This window comes from Eptesicus fuscus, chromosome 2, assembly GCF_027574615.1.
Source record: "Eptesicus fuscus isolate TK198812 chromosome 2, DD_ASM_mEF_20220401, whole genome shotgun sequence".
NCBI lineage: Eukaryota > Metazoa > Chordata > Mammalia > Chiroptera > Vespertilionidae > Eptesicus > Eptesicus fuscus.
In genome coordinates this window covers 1,119,782-1,146,493 of record NC_072474.1, presented here as the reverse complement: position 1 = coordinate 1,146,493, position 26,712 = coordinate 1,119,782, and the positions used below count along the sequence as shown (strand labels likewise).

Sequence of the window (26,712 nt, the reverse complement as noted above, 5' to 3'; positions counted from 1 at the left end):
ATACACCACACCTTCCTGATCCCACCAAACGCAGAGCATTGTCTTCTTTCTGAAGCGATTTGGCCTTGCAGTCGATGTTGATGATTGACCTGGATCAACTCATGATTTTGTGCATTTGGGATTCTCAAAATAAATCCACTTTTCATTGCCAGTCACAATTCGATGCAAAAGAGACTTTCTTTCGTGCCATTGAAGCAACATTTTACTGATGACTTTTCAGTTTTCCATTTGTCTTTCGTTCAGTTGATGTGGCACCCATTTTCCTTCCTTTAAATCTTTCCCATTGCTTGTAAACAATTGGAAATTGTTTGCTAAGCAACGTTTACTCTTTCTGCAAATTGTTTTTGAGTTTGACACGTATCTTCATCCAATAATGTTTGTAATTGTTGGTCTTCAAACTTTTTTGGTTGACCTGAACATTCTTTGTCTTTCACATCGAAATCATCACTTTTAAAGCATTTAAACCAGCTTTCACAAGTATCTTGAGATGGAGCATATTCACCATACGCTTCCCGAAGTATACGATAACTTTCAGCAGCACTTTTCTTCAAAATAAAATAATGAATTAAAACTTCCCGCAAATGCTCTTTTTTTTGGCATGAAATTCGACATATTATGGAGACCTCATAATAAGCGTAAGAATATCTATGATGTTAACATCTTCAGCAAATTTGATGTATGAAGTTTTGAAGTTTGTTGTCAATACAACAAAATAGCATACATATCCAATAGCATATATACCAACATATGTGTAATTCCATCTATTGAAAAAAATCCGCATTAACCGGCACACCATAATAAAAAGCTAATGTGCAAATTGACCAAATGGCAGAATGACCGGTCACTATGATGTGCACTGAGCACCAGGTGGCAGACACTCAACGCAGGAGCTGCCCCTTGGTGGTCAGTGCACTCCTACAGGGGGAGCGCCGCTCAGCCAGAAGCTGGGCTCACGGCTGGCGAACTTGGATCTCTTTAAATTCACCCTCCTTGTAGTCTGTTGAGATTCTTGGTGTGTAGAGATTATTGAAGCTCTTGAATATGTAGATTATGAATATTACATATCAGATTTGAGGAATTTGGGGTATTATTTCTTGAAATAAATATTATTTCTGTCCCTTTCTCCTCTTTCCTTCTGGACTCCCAGAAGTTGGTATGCTTTCTTAGTGTCCCACAGGTCTAGAAGCTCTGTTTATTTTTCTACATTCTTTTATCTTTCTGTTCCTTAACCCTGATAATCTCAACTGATTTGTCTTCAAGTTCACCAATTCTGAAGTCTGCCTATTCAAATCTTCTATTGAACACTTCTAGTAAATTTTTATGTCAGTTATTGTATTTTTTCTCTCACTTCAATATATATACACATACACATATATATTTGATAATCTCTATTCAGTAGACATTGTCTCAAAGGTTCCTTTAATTCTTCAGGTATGATTGCCTTAGGTCTTTGAACATATTTAGAATAGTTTAATGGCTTTGTCTAGTAAATTCAATGCCTGGCTTTCCTAAAGCACAGTTTCTATTTATTTATTTTTCCTGTGCATGGTTCATATTTTCTTATTTCTTTGCATGTCTTATAATTTTGTGAAGAACACCATACATTTTAAATAATGTAACATGGTAACTCTGAAAATTAGATTCCTTCTTTTTCCCAGGATATGCTGTTGTTGCTATTTCTTGTAGTTGTTGCTATTTACTTAGGACTTACCTGAACTAATGCTGTAAAGTTTGCATTCCTTGTCACATGTGACCATGAAAATATCTTCTCAGTGTAGTGTAGTGTCCAGCTAATAATTACAGACAGACATCTTTACAAGCCTGAAACCAATAAAACTCCAGTGGCTTCACTCACACTGCCTACTTATATGACACCACTAAGAACATTTTGTGATTTCCTGATCATTTTAACACACATTCCACAACTGTAACAAATTTATTCATTAAAAAAAATAAACTGGCTTTATTTTTATTTAAGGGCCTTAAAATGGCCCTATCATTTAATTTGAAAGTCTATTGAAAAACAACAACAATAACAACATTTAAGCCCTGTGTGGGTGGCTCAGTTGATTAGAGCATTGTCCTGATACACCAAGGTTGCAGGTTCGATTCTTGGTCAGGGCAAATACAAGAATCCAATGAATGCATAAATAAGTGGAACAACAAATTGATGTTTCTCTTGCTCTTCCGTTTACTCTCTCTAAAATCAATCAGTAAATAAAAATAACAGTTAAAAGAAGATTTTAATTCGATATTCCCATCTTTGCTCAGTTGACTTCATGAAGAAAAAAAATGTCATGGAATTTCTTTTAAAAATCCAGGATTTTATACCTAGCCGACATGGCTCAGTGGTTGAGCATCGACCTATGAACCAGGAGGTCACGGTTCGAGTCCTGGTCAGGGCATAAATCCGGGTTGCAGGCTCGATCCCCAGTGTGGGGCATGTAGGAGGCGGCCAATAGAGGATTCTCTCTCATCATTGTTGTTTCTATCTTTCTCTCCCTCTCCCTTCCTCTCTGAAATCAGTAAAAATATATTAAGTAAATAAATATAATTATAAAAATCCAGGATTTTGGGATCACTGTAAGGATATTTGTTGACAATTAACTAAGATTCCATTTAAAGTTTTTATAAAGACAGACTCAAAAGAAGTGATATTGTACTTTTGCAGTCTACATCCTCTTTCTTCTATCTAGATGTCCATATATTCTGCTTCTGCTTAAATAACCTCCAATTCCTGTTTCACATTAATATGTTTGCATACTGGGGGAGAAACCAAGATCGCGGCATAGGTAAACACCTAAACTGCTGCCTCGCACAACAATTTCAAAACTACAACTAAAAGACAAAAGAGACATCATCCAAAACCACAGGAAGGCTGGCTGAGTGGAAATTCTACAACTAGAAGGAAAGAGAAAAGCACACTGAGACTCAGAGGAGCTGCAGGAGGCAGAGGTACTGAGACGCACGCGGAGAGGACTGGCAACTGAGTGCGCGGCGGGCTTTCTCAACCGGGAGGGAGACAAAAGCTCCCAACTGCGCTGAACTCAGTTCCGGGCGAGACTCTGGGGACCCAGACTCATACGGGGTGAAACTGGACTGTCAGGAAAGAGAAAAGCACACTGAGACTCAGAGGAACTGTGGAAGGCAGAGGTACCAAGGCGCTTGCGTGGAGAGGGCGGGCAACGAAGTACACGGCTGGCTTTCTCAAGCGGGAGGGAGACAAAAGCTTCCGACTGCACTGAACTGCAGTTCTGGGTAAGACTCTGGGAACCCAGACTCATACGGGGAGAAACTAGACTGTCTGGCAGCGGGTGGAACTTGAGGGCGGCTTTCTCTCAGAGGTGCTTGCAGCGATTACCACGGGACACTGAGACACAGGGGCCTATTAGGGCAGGGCTGACGGGAAACCAATGCTGTCTGCTCCGCCCTGAGACTCCGCCCCATCCAAGCTGAGCACAGAGGCTTTTGCAAATCTTCTCTCATAAGGGTGTCTCCAGCACAGAAGTTCTCCCAGCATAGACACAGCTGATCCTTACAGCCAATTGGCCTGGAGGTCAATTCCTCCCAGTGATACCAACAACAATCAAGACTTAACTATAACAAGACTGTGCACACAGCCCACAAAGGGGTGCACCAAGAGTGTCCACCTCAAGTAACTGGGGAGGCTGAGCCACTGGGCCATAGAGGACACCTAGCACACAAAGCCACTCTATCAACTCAGGGAAGCAGCCAAAATGCAGAGACAAAGAAACAGATCACAAATGAAAGAAATGGAGGAAAGCAAACGACTAGATATAGAGTTCGAAACCATGGTTATAAGGTTTTTCAAGAATTTTCTAGAAAAGGCCAATAAATTTAGCCAGACCCTCGAGGATATGAAAAAGGACCAACTAGAAATTAAGCATACACTGACTGAAATAAAAAAATATTATACAGAGATCTAATAGCAGACTAGAGGATCGCAAGAATCAAATCAAAGATTTGAAATACAAAGAAGCAAAAATACACTCAACGAGAAAAGAAAAAAGAAAAAAGAATCCAAAAATATGAAGATAGTGTAAGGAGCCTCTGGGACAACTTCAAGCATACCAACATCAGAATTATGGGGGTGGCAGAAGAAGAGAGAGAGCAAGAAACTGAAAACCTATTTGAAGAAATAATGACAGAAAACTTCCCCTACCTGGTGAAAGAAATAGACTTACGAGTCCAGGAAGCACAGAGAACCCCAAACAAAAGGAATCCAAAGAGGACCACACCAAGACACATCATAATTAAAATGCCGAGAGCAAAGGACAAAGAGAGAATATTAAAAGCAGCAAGAGAAAAACAGTTAATTACCTACAAGGGAGCACCCATCCGACTGTCAGCTGATTTCTCAACAGAAACTATGCAGGCCAGACGGGAGTGGCAAGAAATATTCAAATTGATGAATAGCAAGAACCTACAACCAAGATTACTCTACCCAGCAAAGCTATCACTCAGAATTGAAGGGCAGATAAAGAGCTTCACAGATAAGAAAAAGCTAAACGAGTTCATCACCACCAATCCAGTATTATATGAAATGCTGAAAGGTATTCTTTAAGAAGAGGAAGAAAAAGAAAAATGTAAAGATAAAAATTATGAACAACAAATACATATCTATCAACAAGTGAATCTAAAAATCAAGTGAATAAAAAAAAATCTGATGAACAGAATAAACTGGTGAATATAATAGAATCAGGGGCATGGAAAGGGAGTGGACTGACAATTCTCGGGGGGGAAGGGATGTGGGGGGTGCGGGAAGAGACTGGACCAAAATCGTACACCTATGGATAAGGACAGTGGGAGGTGGGGGGGCGGCAGGTAAGGGCAGAGGGTGCGGTGGGAACCGGCTGGAGGGGAGTTATGGGGGAAAAAAGAGGAACAATTGTAATAATCTGAACAATAAAGATTTATTAAATTTTAAAAGAATAATATGTTTGCATACTATTTTCAGTCTTTATAAATGTTCTGAATCTACTACTTAATCCATTTTTAATTATTCTGTTAGTTTTTATTTTGCAATGCTACAATTTCTATTTTATGGTATCCTTTTACCTCAAACACACCAGAAAATAGTAGATGGTAAGTGGTGTAGAGAGAGCAAAAATGCTGACCCTGACACTAATACACTGTAATACAATCATTCTTAATAACATATCTGCTGAGTCATTTGCTCAAAATGCAAATAAACTATAGTTTTTCTTTTCCTTCATAAAAAGTACAATTTAAAAACTTTCTCCTAGGGGGAAGTCTATGGTGTTGGCAATATTCTTTTTCTTAACCTAGATGGTAGTTACAAGGGTGTTTTCATTTCTGACAATTCACTGAGCTATGCATTTTTGTTTTGTGCACTTTTCTGTATGCATGTTATGTCCCAGAATAAAGGAATTTTCAAAGAGAGTTTATTATATAAAATCTCTTGCCGAAACCGGTTTGGCTCAGTGGATAGAGCGTCGGCCTGCAGACTGAAAGGTCCCAGGTTCGATTCCGGTCAAGGGTATGTACATTGGCGGCGGGCACATCCCTGGTAGGGGGTGTGCAGGAGGCAGCTGGTCAATGTTTCTCTCTCATCGATGTTTCTAGCTCTCTATCCCTCTCCCTTCCTCTCTGTAAAAAATCAATAAAATATATTAAAAAAATAATAATAATAAATAAATAAAATAAAATCTTTCAATGGGCCAGGAAGAAAAACTAGATTAGAAAACTAGAAGAATCTAGAAATTATGAAAGCAGAGGTAATACAGGTTCAATTTATTGATCATTAGTAACACTGAATGTCTTTGTATAAATTATTATACACATACAACCAGCTTCCACAAATAATATTTTAAATGTCAAAGGAGCATACAATGTAAATAATCTTCTTAGAAAAGAATATATGTAATAGTAAATAGAAGAAATGTTTCTTTGTTACATCTTAGAAGGATATTTAATCAACTTTAAATTTTTCAAAATTGATGTCCATTGTAATAAATAAAACATATCTTAAATTAAAAGAAAAACACTTTGCCTTAAGCCTTTTTGTAATATAACTTCTTAGAAATAACTTTGCAAAAGGCAAAGCAAATTTAAGATATTCCTTTTACTTAAAAAAACATACAACTATAACTCTCCCTTATCTACAAAGGCCAGTTTACACACATGAAAATCTGAAAAATGAAAATTAAATTAGTTTTGTCTTTCATTTTAGAAATAAAACCTTCCAAATAGTTATTCATTTGAAATATATCAATGCTGAATTTAAAAGTTTTACTGGTAGTGCACATGCCAAAAAGCCATATAAGTCTCAGAGTCCTAAAAACACAGGTGTACCCACCATACTTCTATTGAAGTTACTCTGGCCAGAAAATGACTACATATATATTAGAAAATGCTCACACAACAAAGCAATGAACTAGAACTACAGCAAGCATTAGTGTGATTGCAGTAGTTAACAAGGGCTTATGAAGATGCCCTCCTACAGAATGTGAAACAGGTATTTTACGATTTAAGGGAGAGGCACACAGAAAAAGTAACCTGCTTTAACCATTTCTAAATGTCAAGGTAAAATCCAATGAACTGAGTTAAGGGTAAGGGGGGGTGGGGGGACTAATACTTCAGTAGCTCAGTTGGTTAAAGCGTCGTCCCAATACACCAAGGATGTAGGTCCAATCCCTGGTCAAGGCATATACAAGAATCAACCAATGAATGCATAAATAAGTGGAACAACAAATCAATGTTTTTCTTTCTCTCTCTTTTCCCCGCTCCTATCTCTCTAGAACCAGTAAATAAATAAAAAGTCATAAACTGATACTTTGCATGTATTATCTGACTTTACCCTCACAATTTTAAAGGCAGCAGTAGCACTCCAAGAAATAATGCTAATAGCTGCAAAATCAGTCAAGAGAAACGATGACATTTGGTTGATTACCTAAATCAGGTTATCTCCACTATCTACACTACCTCCATCCTAATTTTCTGACTCCTGCTTTATGCTTCCACATTAAATTGTTTCATTTCTAATAAAAACTATCACATAAGAAGCAGAGAAAGATATTGATATCAAATTCTATATACTTAAGTAATAATTACATTTCCCTTTTTGTTTAAAAATCGTAGCAATGTCTTACTGAGTGTCTACTAAATACCAGGTGCTTTACACTCATTATTCCTATCGGTGTTTATTAATAAAAAGTACCAACCCATATACACATACATACATCACATATCTATTTAATTCAATTATATGAAGTTCACCAGAACAAATGATATCTGAAACATGATGTTAGGGTATGGTAAGAAAACAGAATGGCATAAGATTATTGTCTCCTTATAGAAGTAAAAAATTAGAAAATGAAACATGGTAGAATACTAATATTACTGCTTACCAGTTTTTCTCTGAATGTGTCTCTTCCCGGCTTCCCTGAAAGCAACCAAAGCTCTGAAAAAGGCCCGGAGAACCGCCCATCGGAAAACAGATACAGGATCAATTCCAATCATCCCAGAGATAAATGCATTTTTGCTACTTCTCAGAAGAGCTACAATGTCAGGGCGCATATGATCTGTATTTTTTTCCCGGAAATCCTATATGAAAAAAATACCAGTGTTATTTTTTATAAAATTATTAAGCCAAGAAGATAATTGGTCACATGTTTGAACAGTAGTTGAATAAGGACTATTGAAGTGATTTCTGTTCTAAGTATCTAACTTAACAAAATATCTACACTAATAAAAGAGTAAGATGCAAATTGACCATACGACGCCCACCAGCCAATCAGGAGTGAGTATGCAAATTAACCCAACAAAGATGGTGGGATAATTTGCATACGCAGATGCCGAGAGGACAAGGGGGGGGTGATGACGCAGGTGTTCCGCACCGCCCCAGCTGCTCCAGGCCTCTGGGCAGCATGGGAAGGCGGAAAGGCAGCTCTGCCTCGGCCAGAGCGAAGGCGGTGCCGGCAGCCAGGGGAAGGAAGGCCCATTCTTGCACAAATCTTCATGCATCAGGCCTCTCGTGTTCTATAAAGTCCCACTCAATCCTAAAACTATTAGATTCTATACTACATTTGAATTAGAAAGTATATTCCACAATTTTATTGCACTTGACAAACCTTGGTCAGGAAGACCTCTCTGAAAGGATACCATATGAAATGACAAGAAAGCTGAATAATGAAAAGGAATCAGACATAAGAAGGTCAGAAACAGCATTCCAAGCAAGGGGAACATCTACTACCTGTAAGTGATGAATATTTGAACAAGTTAGGAGAAAAGCATTAAGAGCAAGGGCTGGGTATTCTAGGCAATGAGTTTTGTGAAAGATTAGACAAATAAATAGGCTATGTATATTACATAAACCTGAATTAGGAGTCTAGATTTTATTTAAGTGTAAAGGCAAGTCACTGGAAAGGTGATGACATGAGCTAACTGGTATTTTCTAAACACCATTTGGTTCTGTGGAGGGAATGAATTGTGCAAAGAATAGAAAAAGGGAGACCAGCTATTGTAACATTCCAGGTAAGAGCTGACAGTGACTGGGACTACATTGGTAGTATGAATAGAAAGGAAAAATAGCGATCATATTTATGATATGTTATGGAGGTAAAGACAAAGGACTTGTTGGTGGATTAGGGCATGATGAGGGAATTAGATTTAACACCTATATTTGGGGTTTCAGTAACTAGGTGAATAGAGGTGCCATATACTGATATGGAGAAGACTAGAGAAAAGAATGATAGGGAGGGCAAGAAGCTTACTTGAAGGAGATCCCAGACTGATATGTAGAGTCTGGACATTTGGCTATAACCAAACCCAGATGGAAGGATCAAAACTTGGAGTAAATCACTACAAGTTTGTTCAGCTTTAAAAAATAGCTCTAACTCGAAATTCTATGAAGAACATGCCTAATATGATGTCATCTACCCTCGTGTCCAGAAGGCAGTTGGGCTCATCCTATTACTTTTAGGGAATTCCTTTCCTAATTCTTCTTTGTTCACCTGAGAACAGGAAAAAGGGGCAAATAAGCAGAAGTCTTGGTCCTTGACTTGTCCCTAAATACCCTTTGATTAAAAGTAAAGGGTGGGGCAAATGTAGGTTTACAGTTGTGAGTACACGAAACAGTTTATTCTTGAAACTTGTATATATGATAAAAGTTAGTAAAACTGATAACTTTCAAATCCAAAACATCGCCACTGACATCATCATCATCATTAGTTAATACCTACCAAGTGTAGACAAGATGTCAGGCACTAAGTTAAACACTATACATAACCTACTCAATTCTATCATTTACTAAATACAGTAGAATCAAGTATAAGCCACACTTCATTGATAGGTAAACGGAGAGGTACAGAAGCTTGCCAAAAGTCAAACATAGTAAGTAACAGTGCAAGAATTGAAATATCAATCTTCACTACCCCTAGACCATCCCATTCTATAACTACACTGTAAAACCTAAAATTCCAGAATTCTTTACCATGATGACTGTCAAATATTGATAGAGACCTTCGTTTTCCAAATGTAATGGTCTTGTCTCTCTGTCTATACAGGTCTAGATTTCTAAATACATTTCATAAACTAGTCACATCATTCTACTTGAAACTCTTTTCTCTTGGTTTCTATAACAACACATTTTGTGATTTACGACTTACTTTTTATGCTACCCCTCTCAGTCTCCACTGCTGGTTTCATATTAGAAATTCTTATCATCTGGTCTTACGTACTCTTTTCATTCAATCATCTTACACCAGGTGATCTCAAACATAATGATGGCTTAAAGCACAACCTATATGATAAGGCCCAAATCTGTTTTTCCAGCTCAAATCTTTCTTAAGTCTAACATACATTTCCACATTTCAAAATTGAAAGAATGCATTGTCTATTAAAACAAGGCAAGCCTGGAATTTCCTTTGTGGAAAGTTTTAAACTACTGGTTCAAATCATTTAACAAACATTTGATTTTCAAGTTTTCCTATGTCAGTTTTAGTAATGTGCATTTTTCATCGACTTTTCCATTTTATCTATGTTGTCAAATTTGTTGATAAAATATGTTCACATCCTTTTAATATCTGTAGGTTATGTAGTTAAGTCTCCTTTTTTATTTCTGATATCTATAATTTGTGAATATTTTTTCAATACTTAGTTATTTTTTATTCCTTTTACTTAAATTATTTCTGTTATCTTCTTAAGGAAGTGACTTTTGACTTTGTCAGTTTCTCTACTGTATATCTGCACTCTATTGTACTGATCTCTGTTCTTCCCTTATTTCCTTCTCCTATTTTACTGAGGTATTTTAAAATATTTTTTTACTTTTCAATTACAGTTAACATACAATATTATATTAGTTTCAGGTATACAATCTATTGATTAAATATTAATATAACTTCCTAAGTCAGTGGTTCTCAACCTTTCTAATGCCGCGACCCTTTAATACAGTTCCTCATGTTGTGGTGACCCCCAACCATAAAATTATTTTTGTTGCTACTTCATAACTGTAATTTTGCTACTGTTATGAATCGTCATGTAAATATCTGTGTTTTCCGATGGTCTTAGGCTCTACAGCAGGGGTTCTCAACCTGTGGAGATCACCACAATAAGTCTAGTACCTATCTGACACCATACATAGTTACTATAGTACTTTACAACCTGTGACTATTTCTATAACTAGCAATTTACACATCTTAATTCCTTCCCATTTTTCACCCATGCCCCCCAATGCCTCTCCCATCTGGAAACTATTGAAATGTTATCTGTATCTATGAGTATTTTTAGTTTATTCACTTATTTTATTTTCTAGATTTCACATATATGGAATCACACAGCATTTGTCTTTCTTGGACTGACCCATTTCACATATTATTATATTCCATAAGTCCATCCATATTGTGGCAGATGGCAAGATTTCATTCTCTTTTATAACTGAGTCATATAGTCCACTATGTATATATGTATACACACACACACACACACACACACACACACACACACCACTTTTTTCTTTATCCATTTGTTTATCGATGGACACTTAGGTTGCTTCCATATCTTGGCTATCTCTCTCTATAAAGGCCTAAACGACTGTTCAACCAGTAGCTATGATGCACACTGACCACCAGGGGGCAGACGCTCAATGCACAGGCATGGAAACATGGAACAGACGGATGGATTTTAGAGGGGAGAGAGCCGGAAGAGATTAACGAAGTATCTTACATGCATTCTAGAGGCCCGGTGCACGGATTCGTGCACTGGTGGGGTCCCTCGGCCTGGCCTGTGGGGATCGGGCTGAAACCAGCAGTCCGACATCCCCAGAGGGGTCCCAGATTGCGAGGGTACAGGCCAGACTAAGGGACCCCACTGGTGCACGAATCCATGTACCGGGCCTCTAGTTGTAAGTAATGCTGTAATAAAGAGGGATGCATGTGTCTTTTCGAATCAGTGTTTTAGGTTTTGTAGGATAATTACCCAGGTGGAATTGCTGGGTCCTTTGCTATTCTTTTTCTAGTTTCTTAACATGGAAGCTTAAATAATTACTTTTTAATCATTCTCTATAATGTATGCATTTAAAGTTTTAAATCATTGTTTTAAATGCATCCTACAAATTTTGATATGTTGTATTTTCATTAATGTTCAATTTTAAATATTATCAATTTATTGCGATTTTTTTGACTCATACGTTATTCAAAAGAATTTTATTTAAATTCTAAACACCCAAGAGAATCAAGATGGCAGCATAGGTAAACACCTATACTTGCTGCCTTTCACAACCACATCAAAATTACAACTAAAAGGCAGAACCACCACTGAGAAGAGAACCGCCGGAAAGCTGGCTGAGTGGAAGTTCCACAACTAGAGAGGTGAAGAAGAAAGCGCATTGAGACTGGTAAGAGGTGCAGAGGCACAGAAAGTGCAGGCACCTGGATGTGCTGCTCTTTTAATCAGGAGGGAGATACAAGCTCCCGCTTGTTCTGACCTCCAAGGCCAGGCAAGAGTCTGGGGGACCCGGATACATACCGGGAGAAACTGGATTGTCTGGCATTGGGACAGGAATGCGAGGGCGGCTTTCTCTCAGGTGCTCGCAACGATCATTGTTCCTGCATGGGGGCGCGATGCAGAGACCCGGGGACCTCTCCAGTGCAGGGCTGACTGGCAGCAATTACTGTTTGCTCCACCCTGGTGATTCCCAGAGACCCTGCCCCACCCAATTTACAACCCCACCCAAGCTGTGCGCATCGGCTTTTGCATATGGCCTGTCAAACTGCAGCTGGGTCAGGGAGCCCCAGAGCTTCCAAAAGAAGGCCCAAGGCCTGGCAACAGCAGCCTCACTTGCTTCACAGCTGGGCCTCGTCTGGGCACTTCCAAACCCCAAACAAAGAGGAGGAATATGCAGATGTCTCTGTAGCTACTGCTGGGCAGCCCCAGACAGTGTATCCAGTGGTCAGTATGAGACCATACCAGATTACAACTCTTCACATCCAAAAGTGGCACACTCAAGAGGCAGACTCAGTGAGCACCAAAGTCCAACTGAAGCAATTCCTGCCCCATAAAGGTGTCTCCTGTGCAACAGATCTTCCAGTGTAGACACAGCTGGTCACCACAGCCAATTGGCCTGGAGGTCAATTCCTGCCAGTGACAACAACAGTAATCAAGGGTTAACTACAACAAGACTGTGCACACAGCCCACAAAGGGGTGCACCAAGAGTGTCCACCTCAGGTGACTAGGGTGGCTGAGCCACTGGGCCCTATAGGACACCTACCACACAAGGCCACTCTATAAACTCAAGGAGACTTAGCAGCTACACAATACATAGAAACAAACACAGGGAAGAACCCAAAATGTGGATACTAAGAAACAAGTCACAAATGAAAGAAATGGATGAAAGCTAAATATTGGATATAGAGTTCAAAACCACGGTTATAAGGTTACTCAAGAATCTTCTAGAAACCTCTGAGAAATTTAGTGAGACCGTCAAGGATATGAAAAAGGACCAATCAGAAATTAAGCATACGCAGACTGAAATAAAGAATAATATATAGAGATTCAACAGCAGACTAGAGGATCCCAAGAATGAAGTCAAAGATTTGAAATACGAAGAAGCAAAAAATATCCAACCGGAAAAAAAAATTCCAAAAATGTGAAGATAGTGTAAGGAGCCTCTGGGACAACTTCAAGCATACCAACATCAGAATTATGGGGGTGTCAGGGGAAGAGAAAGAGCAAGATATTGAAAACCTAGTTGAAGAAATAATGACAGAAAACTTCCCCCACCTGGTGAAAGAAATAGACTTACAAGTCCAGGAAGCACAGAGATTCCCAAATAAGAAGAACTCAAGAGGACCACACCAAGGCACATCATAATTAAAATGCCAAGGGCAAAAGACAAAGAGAGAATCTTAAAAGCAGCAAGAGAAAAACAGTTAATTACCTACAAGGGAGCACCCATATGATGGTCAGCTGATTTCTCAACAGAAACTATGCAGGCCAGAAGGGAGTGGCAAGAAATATTCAAAGTGATGAACAGCAAGAACCTACAACCAAGATTACTCTACCCAGCATAGCTATCATTTATTTTTTTTTTTACTATATTTTTTATTGATTTCTACAGAGAGGAAGGGAGAGGGATAGAGAGTTAGAAACATTGATGAGAGAGAAACATCGATCAGCTGCCTCCCGCACACCCCTCACTGGGGATGTGCCCGCAACCAAGATACATGCCCTTGACCAGAATCGAACCTGGGACCCTTCAGTCCATAGGCCGACGCTCCATTCACTGAGCCAGACTGTTCAGGGCAAATAATTTAGAATTGAAGGTCAGATAAAGAGCTTCACAGACAAGAAAAAGCTAAAGGAGTTCATCCCCACCAAACCAGTATTATATGAAATGCTGAAGGATATTCTCTAAAAAGTGGAAGAAGAAAAAGGTAAAGATAAAAAATTATGAACAACAAAGTGACAACAAATACATATCTATCAACAAGTGAACCTAAAAATCAAATGAATAAAAAACCTGATGAACAGAACAGACTGGTGAATGTAATATAATCAGGGGCATGGAAAGGGAGCAGACTGACAAGTCTCGGGGTAAGGGGTTTGGGGGGTGCGGGAAGAGATTGGACAAAGAGCTTACAACTATGGACGAGGTCAGTGGGGGTGGGGGGAGGCCTGGAGTGGGATGGGAACTGGGTGGAGGGGAGCTATTGGGGGGAAAAAGAGGAACATCTGTAATAATCTGAACAATAAAGATTTAAATAAATAAATTCTAAACACCCCAAAACTGTCTAGTTATCCTATGATATGCCAATTATATCAGCTTTTTGAGAATACAGTTTAATTTTTGTTTTTTATTTTGTGCCTGCTTACTTTATTAGATACTAAGAGATTATGTCTTAAAATCTACTACTATGAAAAATGGACTTGTCTAGTTCTACTCTTGCTCTCCTTTTGATCAATATATGATGAAATGAAGTCATAAAGTAATATAACTTTTGATGATTATGTCTTCCTGTTGAACTGGCCCCTTTTATTGGTTATAAAATGTGCCACTTTATCTCTAATAATACTTCTTGCCTTAAAGTGTACTTTGTCCTATAATAATGTAAATATATCACCTCTTTTAGTTGGGGCTTGCATAGTATATCTGTTTCCCATCCTTTTACTTTCAACCTATGTGATAATATGGATGAATAATCACAGATACAAATGTATATGCTGCATATTTCCAATTATCTGAAATTTAATAACAAGTAAAATTAAGGACAAAAAGGTAGAATAGTGGTTACCTCTGGGTGAGGGAGAATGAGCAGGGAAGGGGCATGAAAGAAATCCATACACTTTAGATTTATATACTATGCAACTCACTATATGATGTTATAGCTCAAGCTTTTTTGTTGATGTTTAAAATGCACTTTAAAATCTTGTTTGAACTAAGTTATAACTGACATACAACACAGTATAAAGTGTAAACATGTTGATTCGATACATTTATGTTGCAACGTGATTTCCACCGTAGTAGTATTAACATCTCCATCAAGTCATGTAACTATCATTTCTTTTTTGTGGTGAGAACATTTAAGATCTGATCTCATAAAAAAAAAAAGGATCTAGTCCTTAAGAACCTTGAACACTAAGTTATAATCATCTCTATAATGAAGAGCCAGGGTGTAACAACCTTTACGACCAAAGCTCGACCAGACCTGTGCAAGGCAGCGGGGACTCTCTGCCGTGACCCGCCTCTTCTGTGCGAGGCAGCAGAGATGCTGGGACCGGCTTCCTTCGCACTGGGCGGAGCCGCAGGGACTCTCCTCTGCGACCCGCCTCCTCCGGGACCCACCTCCCCTGCCGAGGTGGCAGAGACACCAGGACCCACCTCCTTCGCTGGAGGTGGCGGCGGGGACTGCTTCCGCTGCAGGCGCGGTGACCCAGCACTGACTGCTGAGGGGGCTGCGAATCAGGGCCAGAGAATGGCCTGAAGAGAGAAGCAGGGACTGATCCATTGCCTCTGTGTCAGCTTTTGACCAAAACTTGCCTCTCTCTTTCTCTCCCAGTCTGGCCAGCAGCCTCGCCTCCATTTCTCTCCAGGACTCCATCAGGGCTGCCAATCAGCCCCGCCTTTCTGATCAGGCCCCGTTGATAGGCCCAGAGACGCTGACTGGCATAGAAACTGACCAATGAGAACCAAATCTGGGTGAAGTGTGAGGAACCAATGGCTGCCTAGGAGGTGGAGCTTTTGAGGCTGACTGGAATAGAAACTGATTAATCAGAACCAAGTCTAGGGGCTTAGAGGTGTTTCTGTCCAGGGAGAGTGCCAATCCTGAGGCCAGCTCCAGCAATGGCCTTTGCAAATCTACACTGCTCATCAGTGACAGCCTGGACCCTTGCTGTGGAAGATCCTGCAAGATGGAGGGCTGCAGGTGGTAGAGAAGCAGAACCTGAGCAAAGAGGAGCTGATAGCCGAGCTGCAGGACTGCGAAGGCCTTATCGTCCACTCAGCCACCAAGGTGACCGCGGATGTCATCAACACAACAGAGAAGCTCCAGGTGTTGGGCAGGGCCGGCACCAGCGTGGACAACGTGAATCTGGAGGCCACCACGAGGAAGGGCATCCTGGTCATGAACACTCCCAGTGGGAACAGTCTTAGTGCTGCGGAGCTCAGCGGTGGGATGATCATGTTTCTGGCCAGGCAGATTCCCCAGGCGACAGCTTCAATGAAGGATGGCAAATGGGACCGAAAGAAGTTCATGGGAACTGAGTTGAAGGGAAAGACCCTGGGAATTTTTGGCCTGGGGAGGATCGGGAGAGAGGTGGCTGTCCAGATGCAGTCCTTCGGGATGAAGACTGTAGGGTACGACCCCATCATCTCACCAGAGGTCTCGGCCTCCTTCAGCGTTCAGCAGCTGCCCCTGGAGGAGATCTGGCCCCTCTGTGACTTCATCACTGCGCACACCCCTCTCCCGCCCTCCACAACAGGCCTGCTGAACGACAGCACCTTCGCCCTGTGCAAGAAGGGCGTGGGCATGAACTGCACCCGTGGAGGGATCGTGGACGAGGGCGCCCTGTTCTGGGCCCTGCAGTCGGGGCAGTGCGCGGGCACAGTGCTGGACGTGTTCACGGAGGAGCCGCCTCGGGACCACGCCTTGGTAGACCACGAGAATGTCATCAGCTGCCCCCACCTGGGCACCAGCACCCAGGAGGCCCAGAGCTGCTGCGGGGAGGAGATAGCTGTCCAGTCTGTGGACATGGTGAAGGGGATAGCCCTTGCAGGGGTTGTGAACGCCCAGGCCCTTACCAGCGCCTTCTCTCCACACACCAAACCTTGGATCAGTCTGGCAGAAGCTCTGGGTACTCTGATGCGAGCCTGGGCAGGGTCCCCCAAAGGGACCATCCAGGTGGTAAAGCAGGACTTATCTCTGAAGAATGCCGGGAACTGCCTGAGCCCCGCAGTCATGGTCAGCCTCCTCAAAGACGCTTCTAATCATGCGGATGTGAACTTGGTGAATGCCAAGCTGCTGGTGAAGGAGGCCGGCCTCAATGTAACCACCTCCCATAACCCTGCTGTGCCAGGAGAGCAAGAATGCGGGGAAGGCCTCCTGAGCGTGGCCCTGGCAGGTGCCCCCTACCAGGCTGTGGGCTTTGTCCAGGGCACCTCACCTGGGCTGCAGGCACTCAACGGAGCTGCCTTAAGACCTGAAGTGCCTCTCCACAGGGGTATGCCCCTGCTCCTGTTCCAGGCTCAGCCCTCCAACCCTTCCATGCTGCCTACCATGATTGGGCTCCTGGCAGAGGCAGGCGTGCAGCTGCTGTCCTACCAGACCTCAGTGGTTTCCGATGGGGAGACCTGGCACGTCATGGGCATCTCCTCCCTCCTGCCAGCCTGAACACCTGGAAGCAGCATGCAACCAAGGCCTTTCAGTTTCATTTCTGACCTTGGAGCTCACCAGGACCAAACTTGGGGGCTTTGTGATCAACACTGAGTGGTCACATTCCCGGGGCTGACACCACTAATGTGGGTCTGACCCCTTTAACCTTTTGCACTCGGATGCCGAGTGTGACTCGACACGGTTAGCATTAGAATAAAGGAATCGAGAAAAAAGCAAGCGAGTGCAAAGGGTTAATAACCACTTAATAAACAGTCTATCCCCCTCCCCCAAAAGAAAGACAAATCTGGGTCAACTGTGAGGAGCCAATGGCTGCCTAGGAGGCGGAGCTTTTGATGCAGACTGGCATAGAAAATGACCAATCAGAACCAAATCTGGGTCAACTGTGAGGAGCCAATGACTGCCTAGGAGGCGGAGCTTTTGATGCTGACTGGCATAGAAAATGACCAATCAGAACCAAATCTAGGTGAAGTGTGAGGAGCCAATGGCTGCCTAGGAGGTGGAGCTTTTGACGCTGACTGGCATAGAAACCGACCAATCTGAACCAAATTGGCTGACAGAGGAGAGCAGTTGGGGGTGAGATCAGGCCTGCAGGGGAGGGCTGTTGGGAGCAAGATCAGGCTGGCAGGGGAGGGCAGTTGGGGGTGAGATCAGGCCAGCAGGGGACAGCTGTTGGGGGTAGGATCAGGCCAGCAAGAGAGGGCAGTTGGGGGTAGGATCAGGCCGGCGGGGGGTGGGGGGGCCGTTGGGGGTGAGATCAGGCCATCAGGGGAGGGCAGTGGGGGCAACCAGGCTGGCAGGGGAGGGTAGTTGGGGGCGAGATCAGGCCGGCAGAGGAGGGTAGGTGGGGGCAACCAGGCCTGCAGGGGAGGGCAGTTGGGGGTGAGATCAGGCCAGCAGGGGAGGGCAGTTGGGGTAGAGATCAGGCCAGCAGGGGAGGGCACTTGAGGGCAACCAGGCTGGCAGGGGAGGGCAGTTGGTGGCGAGATCAGGCCGGCAGGGGAGGACAGTTAGGGGCGATCAGGCAGGCAGGCAGAGGGGTTAGGGACAATCAGGCAGTCAGAAGCAGTTAGGGGTAATCAGGCAGGCAGGCAGGGGAGCGGTTAGGAACCAGCAGTCCCAGATTGCGAGAGGGATGTCCCAGATTGGAGATGGTGCAGGCTGGGCAGAGGGAACCCCCTCCCCCCGCCATGCATGAATTTCGTGCCTCAGGCCACTAGTATTAACTATAATCAAAATGCTGTGTATTAAATCTCCAGAACTTAGAGATGATTATGATCATCTTCTAACTGCAAGTTTGAATCCTTTGCCCAACATCTTCTCAATTCCCCCACCCTTTAGCCCAGAGGTCGCCAACCTTTCGGACCTCACAGACCACCAGTGGTCCGCAGACCACCGGTTGGCGATTGCTGCTCTAGCCCCTGGCAACCACCATTCTGCTCTGTTATTCTTAATGTTTACTCTAAAATATATTCCTTCCTGTCTTTTCCATCTGAAAAAAAATAGAACATCAAATTTATCCATTAGCTATAACCAGAAGTCACTTACCTAAAATTTCTTAATAAGGTCTACTGATTATATCTCTGAAATATCCTATCTAATAATAGACAAGTATGCAAATTGACCATACTTCCGACACAAGCCACGCCCACAAGCCACGCCCACCATCCCATCAGAGCGAGTATGCAAATTAACCCAAACCAAAATGGCTACAGCCACAGAGAGCAAGGTTTCCTAGGTAACAGAGGAAGCCAAGCTTTCCGCCAGCCATTGCAGGCCTAAGCCTCCACTCAAGCTACAAAGTTTCAATTATAGAAGGTAAACAAATTCAAACAAATGGTGGCAGAATGGAGCTTGAGAGAGCAGGCCAGGGTTGCCGCCGGCAACAGGGGAAGCAAAGCTTTCCGCACACCCTGGCCGGGCCCACCCGCTTAAGGCAACAAAGTTTCAATTATAACCCCAACACAAATGGCTTTGGGCCTCGAAGGGAGCCCCAGGCTTGGCTCTGCTCCAGGCTACAAAGTTTCAATTGTAGAAGGAAAATAAATTCCAGATACCAGGGCCTCCGGTTGCGTTACCAGGGGGCGTGGCCAGCCTGCAAACCACCACAGGCCCCTCGCTCAGGCCACCCCACACCCCAAGGGAACCCCACCCTGATCAGGGACACCCTTCAGGGCAAACCAGCTGGCCCCCACCCCTGTACCAGGCCTCTATCCTATCTAATAAAAGAGTACTATGCAGATTGATCATCACTGCAACACACAATATAGCTGCCCCCATGTGGTCAAAGATCCTGCCTCCATGTGGACACAAGATGGCTACCACAAGATGGCCAGCAGGAGAGGGTGGTTGGGAGGCACCCGGCCTGCAAGGGAGGGCAGTTGAGAGGGACCAGGCCTGCAAGGGAGGGCAGTTGGTGGTGATCAACCCTGCAGGAGAGGGCAGTTAGGGGTGACCAGGCCGGCAGAGGAGGGAAGTTGGTGGCAAACAGGCTGGCAGCAGAGTGGTTAGGGGGTGATCAGGCTGGCAGGCAGAAGCGGTTAGGGGCAATCAGGAAGGCAGGCAAGCAAGCAGTTGGGAGCCAGCAGTCCTGGATTGTGAGAGGGATGTCCGACTGCCCGTTTAGGCCCGATCCCTGGGATCGGGCCTAAACGGGCAGTCGGACATCCCTTGAGGGATCCCAGATTGGAGAGGGTACAGGCTGGGCTGAGGGACAACCCCCCTCCGTGCATGAATTTCGTGCACCGGGCCTCTAGTATTTCATAATCATTTAGATCTTTTCCAACTCTACTGCCACCCCTGTGGTTCAGTTTATCTTACTAATTCACATCAACAGGTTTTTAAAATAACCTAATTTGATCTCCCACCTCCCATTCCCAGTTGTTCTTTCTCCTCACAGTAATCAAAGCAATCTTTTAAAAACACAAATTACATCCTCAACTTAAAATCTTTTCATGGCTCCCCTAATAATTTCAACAAAAACCAAATTCATTTAACTTCATCTAAAAGCCCTGAAGAATGAACTTGCTTTCCATTCTCTGAATTCATTTTATGCCACTAGATCCAGTGTTCACTATAATCAGTAACACTGGCTTGTTTTCAATTATTTTTATATGATAGGTTTTTTTCTATCTAATGATTCATCATTTACATTTACTTCAGGCCATCTTTCAAAATCTGAGTTTCTCAGAGAGGTTTTCATGGATCTACAAATTCAAAATCCAATATTTCACTAGTTTCCCTCATAGAACCCATTCATTAGTAGCACATAGCCCCATTTATCTATATTACACACAAACACACACACACACGAATATGTGTGTATGTCTTTTATATATATATATATATTTTTTTATTGATTTTTTACAGAGAGGAAGAGAGAGGGATAGAGAGTTAGAAACATCGATGAGAGAGAAACATCGATCAGCTGCCTCTTGCACACCCCCTACTGGGGATGTGCCCGCAACCAAGGTACATGTCCTTGACCGGAATCGAACCTGGGACCCTTGAGTCCGCAGGCCGACACTCTATCCACAGAGCCAAACCGGTTTCGGCTATGTGTGTATGTCTTAAACACACATACACACGAGTGTGTGTGTGTGTGTGTGTGTGTGTGTGTGTATGTATACAGAGAGCCAGGAATATATTTGTCTATTTTATTTTATCACTGGGTCATTCCAAATACCAAGCACAGGGTCTGACATGCTATGTGTTTAATAAACACTTCCTGAATAAGTGATCTTAATTCTGACTCTTACCTCAAGATGCAAGAGAAAATATATTGCTCCACTAGTCTCCATATCATCACTGTCTTGCCTGGGAAATTGTCTTAAATGGCAGGCTCAAACATCAAATGGTTGAAAGATAATAGCTCATTAATTACAAAGAAGAACTGAACAAAATTATGAATATTTCCTTCCATAGGAGTTAAAGAGTTTTAATAAATTCATTAGTAGTACAAGCTCACAAATACCTAATGGTGCATAGAGACATGAAGCTTCAGTCAGGCCTCATGGATGTAGAGAAGAGAATAATTCAACAAACTGCAGATCAACTAGTGCTTTTAAGACATACTGATGCTATCTATTCTTTCAGATCTAAAAAGGCTATTAGGATGGACTAACGTCAGGTTTATATGTAGAAAAAATCAACAGAAACATCACCTACGACAGTAATATATTACAAGGTGGAATCTGAATTTTAGTAGTATTCTTATAATAATCCTTATAATGTCTCTAATTGTACTGATGAAGAGCCTCCACATCTACAAAGAGGGTAGTGTGGTAGAGAGTTAAGATTACATCTCTACCCTAAAGGCATATGCAATATGAAATTTACTGACCTTTACCCCATATTTTACTTTCCCGGCATAATGCTTTATGGTGAAAGCAGGCTCCATCACAGCTGGAAATTCAATGTAAGAATTCTCTTCGTGTTGATGCTTAAATTTATCTAGCAATGTTTGATTTGTAGCCTGTGGAAAGCTGAATTAAAAACAAAAGAAAGATGTTGCAGTGAATACAATCTTTTGTAAAAAATAAAACAAATTATAATTACATTGCCATCAAACACATTTAGCAAATTACGAAGAATTTTTACTGGTATTTTCTAATCTGATTTTCATAACAAGCTAAAAAGTGAGTGTAACAAGAAAAGTATTCCTATTTTATGAATGAGGGATCAAAAGTTGTGATTTGCCCAAACTCAATTTGAAAGAAGTGGAACTGAGAAATAAACTCAGGTTTTTAAGTATTTAGCTTATGTTGCATTGTGCTGTACTACTATAAAACCTATCTATACTAATAATAGCCTAGGGCAGTGATGGGCAACCTTTTGAGCTTGGTGTGTCAAACTTCCCAAAAAACTGAGCATAACTCGGGTAGTGTGTCACTTTGAGGAAAAAACATTATTTCGCAAATGTTGCATCCTCAGGAGCAGCAAATGTTTCATTCTCGGCATGCGGCCGCCTTAGCGGCCGAGTGTCATCAGAAATGGCTACGCGTGTCAGTGCTGACACGCGTGTCACAGGTTCACCATCACTGGCCTAGGTGGTCGTCACACCCTGACGCCATGATGTCCTCACGCCGTCACAAGATGGCTGTGCGCACAGCAGAGGCAGCCCAGCAGCAGCTCCGTGCAGTGAGGCCTGGGGATCCCGCGGCTCTGTGTGGCAAGGAGGAAGCCTGGCACAGAGAAGGCGGGTCCCGGCAGAGAGTCCCCGCCGCCTTGCACAGAAGAGGTGGGTCGCAGCGGAGAGTCCCTGCCCCCTCGCGCACCATGGAGGCGGGTCCTGGCATTCCTGCCATTTTGTGCAGAGGAGACGGGTCCCAAGGCTCCACGTGCTGTAGAGATGGGAACCCCAGTTCTGGCCTCTTTGGGGCAATCCATGGAGGAGCCCTGGATGGGTGGGCAGGGCCTACCTCTTTGGGGCAATCGATCACGGGGCTCCCACAATGAGAGAGAGCACTGGCCAGGCTGGGGGACACCCCCCCCCAAGTGCACGAATTTCGTGCATCAAGCCTCTAGTCTATAATAATAAAAGCATAATATGCTAATTAGACCGGAAGTCCTTCCAGACTAAGCCAGGGCTGCAGCCTCCATGGCTGCGAGGAAGGGATCCAGGCAGCCGCCAATGGCTGCCAAGGCCTACTCTTGCAAGAATTTATGTATCAGGTCTCTAGTAGAATAATAAAAACTAAATCATATGTTGTTTGGTGCCAAGAACTTCCAAATAGAAAATGATGTCTCAATTTGGATAGGTCCTTTAAATCCACAGTAATTTTTACTTTATTTCTTCATATATAAATTAAGCAGTAATTTTCTTACTCATACCAGTTAATGTATATTTTTATATTATATCTATTATTTCAAATATATCAATGGTATTGTACTCACTGATGAGCATTTCATATCCAGGAATAATTCAAATAATATTTATTACAAACTAATTACATAATAGCAAATACAGGAATATAAAAGTTCAGAAGAGAAAAAATCACTAGTCACTGGGAGTAATGAAAAGGTTCATATGGGTATAGAAGACAAGTATGAGCTAGATGTTAAAGGTTGGGTAGGAGTTGAACACAGGACATATCACTGATAGAGAAAGGAGAGAGCAAGTATCTTTCAGAGAATAGTTTCATTTAATAGCTGAGATAATGAGAAATGTGACATGAGGTTGTAAAGATGCTGAGTATAAAATCTAACGTGTACAAACGATTCCAAAATTACAACAAAAATGATTAAAGATGTACTATGTATTGGAATCAGAAAGGAAAATGGCCTTTTGTGTCAGTCATAGTCATAGTATAGGTTACCAGTTGTCTGTGAACTTGGGCAAGTTAGGTAGATAACCTTTTTTAAGAATTGGTTTCCTGACCATAAAATTAGTACCATAAGGTATCACAATGCAAGTGGGATTTTAAAAACCTGAGTAAAAACATCTAACACTTGCTGGCATCCTATAGAGATGATATAAAAGTTATCTACTTTATGTTGCCAACATTGCCATTTTCCTAGTCAACTAGGTCTGCTTTCACATTCAAATACTATCACTTCTTCAAAACATCTGTAGGCTAGCTCTTCCTTTCCATTTCAGAACTCTAAAGCCATTCTAGAATGGATTATAATCTTACAATTTCAAACAGCCTCAATAATAATTCCAGTGATTCTACAAGATTCAAAACAAATTTTCCTACAATAGTGCTTTAATCATGTGCCTCCCTCCTCAGGAAAATGTATGGATCACCAGGCACATACACGGAATCCAAGCTCCTGAGCCTAGGCCAACCCAACCTCTGCAAACTTATGCCTCACTACTCCCCACAGAAAGCTTCTCTTCAGGAAAGGCTTATTTACCTTCTAATCCAGAGTAATCAAAATGCTGTGATTGCTTTTTCTCCTACTTTAGATTTGGAAGAAAGAAATATTCAAACAAAGGAGGACAGACATGAGAACAGTTTTTATTTCAAACAAGGAAAGATGGAAAGGAAAGCTCTCCACATATCCCACATTCAACAAATATTTGTGGCTACATATACATTATCAGGCAAAAGAGCTTGGAACAGAGAAACATCAGACATTACTGTTCATTCCAAAGTTCTTCATCTTGTGTTCCCCCAAAGGCTATCTGCAAGGGCAGCTTCAGTGTTTCTATGCACACGGGAAGTACTTCGGAAACTTTCAAAAAAAAAAAAAGAATGCCTGGACCCCACCTGCTGTGGTTCTACAGAATTAAAGCTAGTCGGTGCCACATTAGTATTTTTTTTACAAGTGCTCTTATGAGCAGTCAAGACTGACAACAGGCTGTCCTAAATGAATGCTCTGATCTTAACTTCAGTTTGTTAAATCGGTGATTCTGACTCAAGAAGTCTGGGGTGAAAGCTGAAATTCTGCATTTTTAATAAGTTTCCACATGCTGCCAGTGCTGCTGTCAGCAGATGACACTTTCACTACAGGAAAGACTGATAACACTCCTAGCAGCTTACTCCCACCTCACTTTGTTTGCCCTATTCCTCCTCTCTAAATCCACACTGCATGAATCCTTTATAACGTAGTTTTAAAAAACTTGCCCAACGTCAAATAGCCATTAAATAGTGAGAAAAATTAAACAAGACTTCTGACGTCAAGTCAGGCACCTAAAGCACTACAAATACATTGAATGACGAAGGAACACTGCTAAAGATACATTTCATGTTATATATTCACTACATAAAAAGGTATTTTTAGAGGAAAAATACTTAGTCTAAATGATTTCCAAAATGGCTCCTCCTACATGTGACTAATTTATTTTCAACCCCTCCTTAAAGATACATGGCAAAGGAAAAGTATTTCATGCCTTTGCAACTTCCGAGATATTAAAGCATAGAGACAAAGGTAACAACATAAATTGAGGTTTGTTAAAAATTTTATGGTGGACTGAATATAGAAACATAATTGAAGGGACAACTATCAAGAGGTTATTCAGTTATCGCCTACCTACAAAACCCTTACATATGATGCAAAATAATGGCTAAAATGGGTAATTTTATTACTTTATGAAGCAATTGCTAATCAGCCTAATAATTAAAAAGTTCTTCAAAACATCAAGTCAAAATCTGTCTCCCTGCAATTTCTGGTCATGGATTAACCTCACAAGCTTTGGCAACAGCGAAGAGGTGACACCCTCCTCAGTGGCAGTATTGATATTCATGTGCGGCTACACATTTCCAGGGAGACACAGTCTTTGTTTAGAGATGACCAGACAGACAAGACCCCTTTGTTCTAGAGCCATATACAATCATACATCAACTATCTCAACTGCTGTTCTTAATCACCTTAAGATATACACTGAGGGGCCAGATTATTATGATCTCTGAACACATAATAATCTGGCCACTCAGTGTATATCCTATAGAATAAAAGGCTAATATGCAAATTGTCCCCTCGACCAGGAGTTCGACCAGCAGGCAGGCCGGCCAACCGCCCATGTCCCCTCCCCCTGGCCAGGCTGGCTGGATCCCACCCACACATGAATTCATGCACTGGGCCTCTAATATATACACACACACTGAGTGGCCTGATTATTATGCATTCAGAGATCATAATAATCTGGCCACTCAGTGTATATAGCAGACGCCCTGGCCAGTGTGGCTAAGTTGGTCAAGCGTGGTTCTGTGCACCAAAAGATTGCCAGTCCGATTCCCAGTCGGAGCACATGCCCAGGTAGCGGGCTCGATCCCCAGGAAGCAGTCCATCGATGATCCTCTCTTGTCATTGATATTTCTACCTCTCTCCCTCTCCCTTCCTTTCTGAAATCAATAAAAATATAATTTTTTAAAAATACCAGGAAGGTTTAACCCTTTGCATCGCTTGCTTTTTTCTCGATTCCTTTATTCTACTCGAGATTTAATTTTTTAAATACCCCAGATTTTACAAAGCGAGGCAATAGAATAAAAAACTGGAGTTTCTTTTCATACAAACTTATTTATTTGGATTTTTTTTATTTCAAATTATTGATACATTCAAAGAGTATAAAAAGAGCTGCTACCGATGCTAACCGTGTCGAGTCACACTCGACATCCGAGTACAAAAGGTTAAATCTTAAGTCCAGCATTTACTACCTATTTGATCTATTTCTCAAATTGCTTAAAGTTTTTGGTTCTTTTTATTACCATAAAAAATGTTTATCATTTTAATATCAAACATAATGGTTCTCAACACTTAGTATCATAACTAACTATGAGATTCCAAGATGGTGGCCAGGAGGATGGCAGTGAGGGGGAGGGGGGGAGTGACTCAGGGTGCAAAAGGGAAGAGTGTGGACGTGTGGTTTGTGTGTGTGTCTGAGGAAGGGACAGCTAGATC

The 26,712-nt window shown here is 42.0% G+C and overlaps 2 protein-coding genes across 2 annotated transcripts in view; one reads left to right on the top strand and one right to left on the bottom strand.

The window, feature by feature from the left end:
- The window catches only part of MYO9A (myosin IXA), a 321,663-nt gene that overhangs the window by 150,134 nt on the left and 144,817 nt on the right, over window positions 1-26,712 (bottom strand). The window contains exons 13-14 of the mRNA XM_008151369.3: window positions 21,710-21,851; window positions 7,392-7,587 (exon numbers count right to left, since the gene is read on the bottom strand). Coding sequence (XP_008149591.2) covers window positions 7,392-7,587; window positions 21,710-21,851 — 338 coding nt within the window. The remainder of the gene's footprint in view (window positions 1-7,391; window positions 7,588-21,709; window positions 21,852-26,712) is intronic.
- Window positions 15,822-17,414, top strand: LOC103294951 (D-3-phosphoglycerate dehydrogenase-like). Its single transcript, XM_054725195.1, is given in 4 exon segments — window positions 15,822-15,837; window positions 15,840-15,872; window positions 15,875-17,359; window positions 17,362-17,414. Coding segments are annotated over 4 exon segments (1,587 nt in total).